Source organism: Lepus europaeus, chromosome 15 (genome assembly GCF_033115175.1).
Source record: "Lepus europaeus isolate LE1 chromosome 15, mLepTim1.pri, whole genome shotgun sequence".
NCBI lineage: Eukaryota > Metazoa > Chordata > Mammalia > Lagomorpha > Leporidae > Lepus > Lepus europaeus.
Genome location: NC_084841.1, coordinates 53,475,120 through 53,487,209, shown reverse-complemented (window position 1 = coordinate 53,487,209; position 12,090 = coordinate 53,475,120). Strand labels below are relative to the sequence as shown.

Here is a 12,090-nt window from a genome sequence, read left to right as displayed (position 1 = left end):
TTTCTTTCAGAGAGTCTGTCTTACAAATTAAGTCTAAGAAAAATACAGTCTAGAATATCTGAACTGACCTTTGAATGGCATCCCCCAAAAGGATTCTGAATTTCTAAGTACAAAAATATCTTTTTCTACTCATTTACCTAGAAATATTGTATAACTTGTTCAAACTTTGAATCAGAAGATTGAGAATCTAACTGAATTCTTTATTCCTCCATTTAAAAAACTTATTTGAAAATGGTGATTATAAATTTAAGTAGATAATTAGTAATAAAATAGCATAGAAAATATACATTGCTAGAATCTTTTTTAGAACCACTTTTATAGTTATTTGTGAAACACTTTATGATTTTTAAAATTTATTTGCCCATTACTACTTATTAAATAAATTATTTTCTAAAATGTTCACAAACCTGATTTTGGCATTAATATCAATATGAGTTTGTTTCACTGGAGAGCAGAGAGAGGTGTCTTGACTACTATCTGTATTAAGAGAAACTGAATCAGACATCCGAGATGGAGAAGAACAATTGCTGTTATTCTGATTGCTATTGTGTGTAACTTCATCTGATAAAGAATCTGTATCCTTTATATCATCTGAAACAAAGAATTTAAGACCAATGATAAATTCACTAAGAATTTGCATGAAATGTTTTTTTGCTGATGACAAATGGCATTTATATGGTTCTGATTGCATATATGAGATAATAAATCATATGGTAAGAAGATAACAAGAGAACATCACTAAAAATTCAGTCTTTTTTTTTTTTAAAAAGATTTATTTATTTGAAAGGCAGAGATATGGAGAGAATAGAGAAAGAGACTGAGAGAGATCTTCTACCCACTGGTTCATTTCCCAAATGGCTGCAACGGCCAGGACTGGGCCAGGCTGAAGCCAAAAGCCAGGAGCTTCTTCCAGGTCTCCCATGTGGATGCAGGGGCCCAAGGGCATGAGTCATTTTCCACTGCTTTCCCAGGCCCATTAGCAGGGAGCTGCATTGGAAGTGGAGCAGCTAGGATTTAAGTGCCCATGTGGGATGCCGACACTGCAAGTGGAGGCTTAACCTATGGCACAACACCAGCACTGAAAATTCAGTTTTAACACAAAGATAAAATAATTTTAAAACAGAAATACCACTATTTTTAAAAATTTAACTATTAATGCTACCTAGAATTTTAACTAGTGATATGCTGTTTTCTAAGAACATCAATTTTAGTGAATATGCCTTCTATCAATTCACAAGTTGAAAAACTCATCATAAAAATAGTTACAGTTTTTACAACTTTTAAAAACTTATCTGGATAAAAAACCATTTCGCCGGCGCCGCAGCTCAATAGGCTAATCCTCTGCCTGTGGTACCGGCACACCGGGTTCTAGTCTCGGTCTAGTCCCAGTCAGGGCGCTGGATTCTGTCCTGGCTGCCCCTCTTCCAGGCCAGCTCTCTGCTGTGGCCCAGGAATGCAGTGGAGGATGGCCCAAGTGCTTAGGCCCTGCACCCCATGGGAGACCAGGAGAAGCACCTGGCTCCTGCCTTTGGATTAGTGTGGTGCGCTGGCCGTGGCGGCCATTGTGGGGTGAACCAATGGCAAAAGGAAGACCTTTCTCTCTCTCTCTCTCACTGTCCACTCTGTCAAAAAAAAAAAAAAATTCATTTCATACATGAGTGGATTTTTAAAAATCTAGTAACAGAAATGAACAATGCAACCAATCTACTACAACCACCAACCGAAAAACCAAGGAATTTTCAAGATCAGCTCTTTCATTTCTTTATGTTTTTCACGCATTTCATAACGTGAGATGGTTGTGTAAGAATTATATAAGCAGAAACAGACAGTGGTCATATTCTATTTTGGACAGTTGATGTAAAAAGTAGTTACTTAAAGCAGTGAGAAAAGGTTGTTTTCCCTCAAGTCTAGCCAAACCATGGAAACAGTATAAGCAGACACATCCATTAAGATTATATGAATTAAAGATATTTTTACTGATCTCAAATCTCAGGAGCACAGCTCAACTAGTCTTATAACATCAACTTCAAGGTATTTGGGTCTTGGATTACTAATTTTAAGAAATATGGTTAAACTGGATGTTTGTTAAGTTCTTTCCTGGACATATTCTACTTCCTCTTCTTTATCACAGGGCTATCTAGAAAATAACATGCAAAATATTTAGCATGGTATCTAAGTAAGTACTAAGTGAAACACTCAATGCAGGGCTGGTGCTATGGTGCAGCAGATTAAAGCCCTGGCCTGAAGTGCTGGCATCCCATATGGGCACAGGTTCTAGTCCCGGCTGCTCCTCTTCTGATCCAGCTCTCTACTATGGCCTGGGATGGCAGTGGAAGATGGCCCAGGTCCTTGGGCCCCTGCCACCCGCGTGGGGGATCCAGAGGAAGCTCCTGGCTCCTGGCTTTGGATCAGCGCAGCTCCAGCAGTTGCGGCCATTTGGGGAGTGAACCAGTGGATGGAAGACCTATATCTCTCTATCTCTACCTCTCTCTGTAACTCTTTCAAATAAATAAAATAAATCTTTAAAAAAACACTCAATGCATACTAGGTATCACTATCATAATTATGAACACAAGCCATCCAACGGCCACTTTGACATCAACACTGATGACATAATAGCTAAAGGCTGGATAAACATTCGATAGTAATGAAGAGATAATTGGGCTTTGGTGGAGTAGGATGAGGGAAGTAAGGACATCCTTCAAAAATCATCTCATGTGTGAGATTCTGTTGCATGAAAAAATAGCTGGTGGGGTAGTTTAAAAAATGTCCTGGAATAATTAAAGAGTAAAATAAGGCCAGCGCCGCGGCTCACTAGGCTAATCCTCCGTCTTGTGGCGCCGGCACACCGGGTTCTAGTCCCGGTCGGGGCACCGGTCCTGTCCCAGATGCCCCTCTTCCAGGTCAGCTCTCTGCTGTGGCCAGGGAGTGCAGTGGAGGATGGCCCAAGTCCTTGGGCCCTGCACCCCATGGGAGACCAGGAGAAACACCTGGCTCCTGCCATCAGATCAGCGCGGTGCGCCGGCCGCATCACGCCAACCGTGGCGGCCATTGGAGGGTGAACCAACGGCAAAGGAAGACCTTTCTGTCTGTCTCTCTCTCTCTCACTGTCCACTCTGCCTGTAAAAAAAAAAAAAAAAAAAAAAAGAGTAAAATAACAATGAACATCAGGTACTGTATTGGATGTGAATAGTTTACATAATTGTCAATTTGATATAAAATCTTTCATTAGTCTCACTGTATGTGAAATTAAATATATTCTCATACATATGGATGAAATTAAGTAACTCAAGGATCATGTGGTAAATTATATAAATGGAATCACTTGTAAAATTTAGGTTTCTCTGTGAGGTCCATGTCCCTATAAGTAAATTTGTTTGAGGGGCGAGAAAAGATCTATTAAGGGGACTTGTCATCATGATACAGCAGGTTGGTTAAGTCACTGCCTGCAATGCCAGCACCCCATATCAGAGCACAGAACGAGTCTCTGCTGCTCTGCTTCAGATTCAGCTCCTTGGTTCTGTGCCTGGGAAAGCAGTGAAAGATGTTCCAAGTGCTTGGGTCCCTGCCACCCACAAGGAAGACCAGGATGGAGGATCCAGGCTTTGGTCTCGCCCAGCCCTGGCTACCATAGCCATTAGGGGAGTGAACCAGCAAAAGATCCCTGTCTTGTCTGTCTGTATGTCTCTCTGCCTTTCAAATAAATATAGTAACTCTTTAAAAAATATTTTTAAAAAATCTTTCTTTAAAAGTAAAGCTGCTGCCTGTGATGCTGGCATCCCATATGGTGCCAGTATAAGTCCCAGCTGCTCCACTTCTGATCCAGGTCCCTGCTAATGGCCTGGGAAAGCAGCAGAGGATGGCCCAAGTTCCACCCACATGGGAGACTCAAATGAAGCTCCTGGATTTTTTAAAATTTATTTATTTGAAAGGCAGAGGCAGACACAGAAAGAGAGGTTTTCCATCTGCTGGTTCACTCCCCAGACGACCACAATGGCCAGAGCTGGTCTGATTAGAAGGGAGGAGCCAGGAGCTTCCTCTGGGTATCCCACGCGGGTGCAAGGGCCCAAGGACTGGGGCCATCTTTTACTGCTTTCCCAGGACACAAAAGAGAGCTGGATCGGAAGTAGAGCAGCCCAGACTCGAACTGGCAGCTATATGGGATGCCGGTGCTTCAGGTGACAGCTTTATTTGCTACACCACAGCGCCGATCCCAGAAACTCCTGGCTTCTGCATGGCTCAGTCCTGGTCTTTGGGGCTACTTGGGGAATAAACCAGCAGATGGTTTTTCTCTGGCTCTAATCTTTAAAAAAAAAACCCAAAAAACAAAAACCACTTGTTTTAAAAGTATGTTTTAAACAACATGACATTCAATGAATCTGCCCATATAGCCCACTTCCCCCCATTTATAAATTTTCCTTTAGGTCTTTTCTTTACTGCTGTCCTTCAATAGCTAACCTTTTTTGTTATTACTAAGTGCTACAACTTTTGGCTGGTTAATAGAGGTTTCAATTAATGGTGGTCTCATCTCTGCCATTTTCATCTCCTCATCAGAAGAAAGGTCTTCAGATTCCTAGTTCAAAGAAAGAAGGGGGAAACACAAAAATTAAATTTTGGTTTCTTTAAATGAGTATTACATCATAAGAACTTCAAAGGGAAAACAAAGAATATTAACAACACATATGAAAACTTGTCATGATAACTGTGACTGAAATTAGCATATGAATGCAATTTTTCAAGACATGGCAATAAAACTATGGCAATCTTTTGTTGTTGTTGTTTATTTTTTTTTTTTAAGAGCCTGGGCTCTTTTTTTTTTTTTTTTTTTAATTAATTTGACAGGTAGAGATATAGATAGATAGAGAGAGACAGAGAAAAAGGTCTTCTTTCCGTTGGTTCACCGCCCAAATGGCTGCTACAGGAGCCAGGTGCTTCCTCCTGGAGCCAGGTGCTTCCTCCTGGTCTCCCATGCAGGTGCAGGACCCAAGCACTTGGGCCATCCTCCACTGCCTTCCCAGGCCACAGCAGGGAGCTAGACTGGAAGAGGAGCAACCAGGACTAGAACCCGGTGCCGATATGGGATGCAGGCGCCGCAAGCAGAGGATTAACCAAGTGAGCCACAGCGCCGGCCCCCAAACTATGGCAATTATTAACAATATGATAATGTACCTATGGGATAATTTTCTTAAGCAAGCCTTAATTCAAGTATATTAATCACTACCATGTTCCTTGTACTATGTCAAGGGCAAAACAAACAAAAAAGAATAACAGCCAATTCCTATCTTTATTTTCATTTTATTTATTTATTTATTTTTTTGACAGGCAGAGTGGACAGTGAGAGAGAGACAGAGAGAAAGGTCTTCCTTTTGCCATTGGTTCACCCTCCAATGGCCGCCGCGGTAGCGCGCTGCGGCCGGCACACCGCGCTGATCCGATGGCAGGAGCCAGGTACTTCTCCTGGTCTCCCATGGGGTGCAGGGCCCAAGGACTTGGGCCATCCTCCACTGCACTCCCTGGCCACAGCAGAGAGCTGACCTGGAAGAGGGGCAACCGGGACAGGATCGGTGCCCCGACCGGGACTAGAACCCGGTGTGCCGGCGCCGCAAGGCGGAGGATTAGCCTAGTGAGCTGCGGCACCGGCCCCAATTCCTATCTTTAAAAAACTATGTTTATGGGGCCGGCGCCATGTTTTTATATATATATATATATATATATATATATACACACACACACATATGTATATATATATATACACACACACATATGTATATATATATATATACACACACATACATACACGTGCTGCATATGAAATAAACTCTCTGTACGTTAAATCATTGGAAGTGAATATGATGAAAATAAATGTCCTTAAGAAAAAGTGGCCAGTATATATTAAATGTATGAAGTTGTATTCCTTAAACAAACAAACAAAAAAGAATGGTGCCCTGTTGCCTAGCTGTTTAAAAGAAATGTTAAACGGATCTAAAGACATAAACTACAATACAACAGTAATATGGGTCTTCAACACTCCACTTTCATCAATGGATAGATCAACCAGACAGAAAATCAACAAAGAAATAACAGAGCTAACAGAAACGATGAATCAAATGGTCCTAACTGCTATCTACAGAACTTTTCACCCCACAATTGCAGAATACACATTTTTCTCATCAGTGCATGGAACTTTCTCTAGGACAGACCATATAGTATATAGGCATAAAGCAAGTCTCAGCGAATTAAAAAAAATTGAAATCATACCATACATCTTCTCAGATCACAATGGATTGAAGCTGGAAAACAACAACTCAAGAATCTCTAGAACATATACAAACACATGGATACTAAACAACATGCTCCTGAATGAATAGTGGGTCAAAGAATAAATCAAAAGAGAAATCAAAAAAATTTCCAGAAATGAAGGAAGATGACAATATACCATATCGAAACTTGTGGCTACAGCAAAAGAAATAATTAGAGAAGAACTAAACAAAATTGAAACCAAAAAAATAACACAAAACATCAGTGCAATGAAGAGTTTGTTTTTTTAAAAAATAAACAAAAGTGACACATCATTGGCCCAACAAACCTAAATAAATAAATAGAGAAGACAAATCAATAAACTGGAGATGAAAAAGGAAATGTAACAACAGATACCACTGAAATAAAAAGAATCATCAGGAATTACTACAAATAGTTGTATTCCCACAAATTGGGAAACCCAGAAGAAATGATAGATTCCTGGAACATACAATCAACCAAAATTGGGTCACAAAGACACAGAATACCTGAACAGACCAATAAACAAGATGGAGACTGAATGAGTAACAAAGACCCTTCCACAAAGAAAACCCCAGGTCCTGAATTTTAACAGACATTGCTGAATTTTAACAGACATTTAAAGAAGAAATAATTACAATTCTCAAAGCTACTCAAACAATTAAAAGGGAGAGAATCTTCCCAAACTCCTATGCAGCTTGCACCACCTTAATTCCTAAGCCAGAAAAAGATACGACAGAGAAAGAAAACTATAGACCAGGTTCACTGATGAATATAGACACAAAAATCCTCAACAAAATACTAGCCAATCGGGCCGGCGCCGCGGCTCACTAGGCTAATCCTCCGCCTTGCGGCGCCGGCACACCAGGTTCTAGTCCCGGTCGGGGCACCTATCCTGTCCCAGTTGCCCCTCTTCCAGGCCAGCTCTCTGCTGTGGCCAGGGAGTGCAGTGGAGGATGGCCCAAGTACTTGGGCCCTGCACCCCATGGGAGACCAGGAGAAGCACCTGGCTCCTGCCATCGGATCAGCGCGGTGTGCCGGCCGCAGCGTGCTACCGCGGCGGCCATTGGAGGGTGAACCAATGGCAAAAGGAAGACCTTTCTCTCTGTCTCTCTCTCACTGTCCACTCTGCCTGTCAAATAAATAAATAAATAAACAAACAAAATACTAGCCAATCAAATCCAACAACACATTAGAAAGATCATCCACCTGGATCAAGTGGGATTTATCCCCGGTATGCAGGGATGGTTCAACATTCACAAATCTATAAATATGATACAACACATTAATAATCTGAAGAACAAAGACTATATGATTATTTCAATAGATGCAAAGAAAGTATTTGATAAAATACAACACCCTAACACCCTTTCCTGATGAAAACCTTAAGCAAACTGAGTATCGAAGGAACATTCCTCAACATAATCAAGGCAATCTATGACAAACCCACAGCCAGCATCTTATTGAATGGGGAAAAACTGGAAGCATTCTCACTAAGATCTGGAACCAGACAAGGATGCCAACTCTCTCCACTGCTATTCAATATAGTCCTGGAAGTTTCAGCCAGAGCCATTAGGCAAGAAAAAGAAATCAAAGGGATATAAATTGGAAAGGAGGAAGTCAACTATCCCTATTTGCAGATGACAACATTCTATATATAGGGGATCCAAAAGACTCCACTAAGAGACTACTGCAACTCTAAAAGAGTTTGGTAGAGTAGCAGGATAGAAAATCAACACCTTTGTATATACCTACGATGCCATGGCTGAGAAAGAACTTCTAGGATCAATCCCATTCACAACAGCTACAAAAAAATGTAAATATCTTGGAATAAATTTAAGCAAAGATTTCAAAGATCTCTATGATGGAAATTACAAAACATTAAAGAGAGAAATAGAGAAAGAAAAAAAGTGGAAAAACCTTTCACAATCATGGATTAGAAGAATCAATATTATCAAAATGTCCAAACTACCGAAAGCAATCTCTAGATTCAATTTGATCCCAATAAAAATACCAAAACATTCTCCTCAGATCTAGAAAAAATGATACTAAAATTCATATGGAAACACGAGAGACCTCAAATAGCTAAAGCAATCTTAAAAAACAAAAACAAAGCTGGAGGCAACAAAATACCAGATCTCAAGGCATACTACAGGGCAGTTATAATCAAAACAGCTTGGTACTGCCATATCTGTTTGATGTGTAGACCAATTGAACAGAACTGAAACTCAAGAAATCAATCCACACATCTACAACCACCTTATCTTTGATGAAGGAGCAAAAATCAATTCCTGGAGCAAACAGTGCTCGGAAAACTGGATCTCCACATGCAGAAGTATGAAGCAAGATCCCTACCTTACACAAAAATTCACTCAAAATGGATCAGTGACCTAAATCTATGACCCGATACCATCAAATTATTAGGGAACATTGGGGGAAACCCTACAAGACACGGCATAGGAAAGATTTCTTGGAGAAGACCCCAGGGGGCTGGCACTGTGGCACAGCGGGTAAAGCGCCGCATGCAGTGCCGGCACCCCAAATGGATGCTGGTTCGAGTCTTGGCTACTCCACTTCTGATCCAGCTCTCTGCTATGGTCTAGGAAAGCAGTAGAAGATGGCCCAAGTCCTTGGGCCCCTGCACCTGCCTGGGAGACCTAGAAGAAGCTCCTGGCTTCGGATTGGTGCAGCTCCGGCTATTGCAAACAACTGGTGAATGAACTAGTGGATGGAAGGATGGAAGATCTCTCTCTCTGTCTCTGCCTCTCCTTCTCTCTGTGTTTAACTCTTTCAAAAAAATAAACAAATCTTAAAAAAAAAAAAAAAACAAACCCAGAAGCACAGGCAATAAAGCCAAAACTGTGAAATGGGACTACATCAAACTGACAAGTTCTGCACTGCAAAAGAAAACACCTGGCAAAGTGAACAGAGAACCAACAGAATGGGTGAGAATATTTGCAAACTATGCAACTGATTAAGAAACTCAATAACAAAACAAACAATCCAGTTAAGAAATGGGCAAGGGGCCGGCGCCGCGGCTCACTTGGCTAATCTTCCACCTGCGGCGCTGGCACACCAGGTTCTAGTCCCAGTTGGGGCGCCGGTTCTGTTCTGGTTGCTCCTCTTCCAGTCCAGCTCTCTGCTGGGGCCTGGGAAGGCAGTGGAAGATGGCCCAAGTCCTTGGGCCCTGCACCCGCATGGGAGACTGGGAGGAAGCACCTGGTTCCTGGCTTTGGATTGGCGCGGCGTGCCGGCCACAACAGCCATTAGAGGGTGAACCAACAGAAAAGGAATTTCTCTCTGTCTCTCACTGTCTAACTCTGCCTGTTGAAAAAAAAAAAAAAAAAAAAAAAAAAAAAAAAAAAAAGAAATGGGCAAGGTACCTGAACAAGCATTTTTCAAGAGAGGAAATTCAAATGGCCAACAAATGCATGAAAAAATGCTCAGGATCACTAACCATTAGGGAAGTGCAAACCAAAATGACAATGAGGTTTCATCTCATTCTGTTTGGAATGGCTTTACAAAATTCTATTAAATGTTGGTTTTTGGGTACTGTAGTTTCCTGAATCTCATCCCACCTGTCTTCTTTACAAACCACATTTTTTCCTCTCTTAATTCTTCCCCTTCAATATTGCATTTTCTTCAATGATTATATTTCCTACAGACAATTATTCAATTTAAAATCTAGCTTTTTTTTTTTTTTAAAGATGTTTATCTATTTTAAAGTCAGAGTTACACACAGAGATAAGGAAAGGCAGAGAGAGAGGTCTTCCATCTGCTGGTTCACTCCCCAACTGGCCACAACGGCCGGAGCTGTGCCAATCAGAAGCCATGAGTCGGGATCTTCTTCCGGGTCTCCCATGGGGGTGCAGGGGCCCAAGGACTTGGACCATCCTCTACTGCTTTTCTAGGCCACAGAAGAAAGATGTATCGGAAGTGGAGCAGCCAGGGACTTGAACTAGTGCCCATATGGGATGCCAGCACTACAGACCACGGCTTTATGCACTATGCCGCAGCACCGGGCCCTAAAATCTAGCTTTATTTTTTGAGATGTCTGTTCGATATGTCTAAATGATGGTCCTACCAATTGTTCAAATTTCACATATCCAAACACACACCTGTTTTGTTCCCTTAATACTATTCTGTTAATGGTATCTTTATTTATTTATTTATTTGACAGGCAGAGTGGATAGTGAGAGAGAGAGGCAGAGAGAAAGGTCTTCCTTTTTGCCGTTGGTTCACCCTCCAATGGCTGCTGTGGCTGGCGCATCTCGCTGATCTGAAGCCAGGAGCCAGGTGTTTCTCCTGGTCTCCCATGGGGTGCAGGGCCCAAGCACTTGGGCCATCCTACACTGCCTTCCCGGGCCTTAGCAGAGAGCTGGCCTGGAAGAGGGGCAACCGGAATAGAATCCAGCACCCCAACCGGAGGATTAGCCTATTGAGCCGTGGCACCGGCTGGAGATGTCTTTCAAATAAAATAAATACACATTATTAAAAAAGAAATTACACCAAATGAGAAATAAGTTCACTGGGTCAAACTTTCTAACATTTAAACAGACTATGTTATATTAGCTTAGATGTACACAATATGATATTGGGTGGTGTTATCCATCTAAAGTAAATTCAAAAGCCTTAGATTTTTCTTTCCTCTTTAGTAAAGGCTAGGTCACAAGATAATCATGAAAATAAGTGATGTGCTTTAAATCCATTTAGAATTTTTAGAAATACGTATGCTATTAAAACCCACAACATCACTTTTTCTGCACATCAATGCTTTCCAAGAGAACTTTCTACAGTGACAGAAATGCTCTTTATCTGTGCTAGTGTGTGTTAGCGGTAACCAATAATGAGCCAGTTGTACCTACAAAACATTTAAAATGTGGTTAGTGTGACTGAGAAACTTAATTTTTAATTTTATTGACTTAATTTAAACTTAAATAGCCATTTATAGCTAGTATTTGTTACAACAGACCAAGCCCATAAATAAATTCAGCAGTATATGGAGATAAAATAAAATGGCACAACAACTTGGGAAAAATGTTTGGCAGTTCCTCAGTTAAACATAGTTATTGAATGATCTAATAATTCTTCTATATCCATGAAAAATGAAAACAATATCCACACAAAAACCTGTACACAAATGAGAGTACTTCAAAGTTTGTGGAAAAAAGGAATTAATAGGTAAAGTTTATTTTGGAGCAAAAGATATAAGTCCATGCCTTCAAAAAGTCCCATTTTCTTTTCCACAAGCTTTGAAATATTCTGGTATTCAAGACAGTCTTGTTTATTACCAACAAAAAAAGTGGAAATAACCCAAATGTATACCAATGAAGAACAGATAAACAACATGGAATATATGTACAATAGAGTATTATTCAGCCATAAAAATGACTGCAAAATTGATATATGCTACAGGATGGATAACCTAGACAGTATCAAGCTAAGTGAAAGAAACTTGTCATAAAGTCAACGCATAATTCACTTCATGTAAAATGTCAACCATAGGCAACTTTAGGCAACTTTATAGAGGCACAATGTAAATTTTTGGGAAGTGACAGTTAAGGAGTATGGGATTTCTCTCTGGGATGTTAAAATGTTCTAAAATGACTATAATGATGGCTACACAACCTTGTAAATAAAATAAAAGACACAAACTGTATGCTTTAAATGAGTGAATTGCATAGTATGTGAGAGATATCTCAATAAAATTGTCCTTTTAAGAAAGTTATAGGAGAGGAATGGCTTCAAGATGGCGGAATAGGAAGGGAGCACACTGATAGTTCAGCAAGACACACGGGTTAATAAAAGTGGAGA

At 40.6% G+C, this 12,090-nt stretch overlaps 1 protein-coding gene across 9 annotated transcripts in view; it reads right to left on the bottom strand.

The window, feature by feature from the left end:
* Positions 1-12,090, bottom strand: part of ERBIN (erbb2 interacting protein) — a 152,379-nt gene that overhangs the window by 23,115 nt on the left and 117,174 nt on the right. For 8 of the 9 annotated variants that reach the window (XM_062212131.1, XM_062212136.1, XM_062212135.1 and 5 more), the window contains 2 exons: positions 4,459-4,573; positions 408-591 (listed from right to left, as the gene is read on the bottom strand). In XM_062212131.1, coding sequence (XP_062068115.1) covers positions 408-591; positions 4,459-4,573 — 299 coding nt within the window. The remainder of the gene's footprint in view (positions 1-407; positions 592-4,458; positions 4,574-12,090) is intronic. The other variant, XM_062212132.1, reaches the window with a different exon arrangement.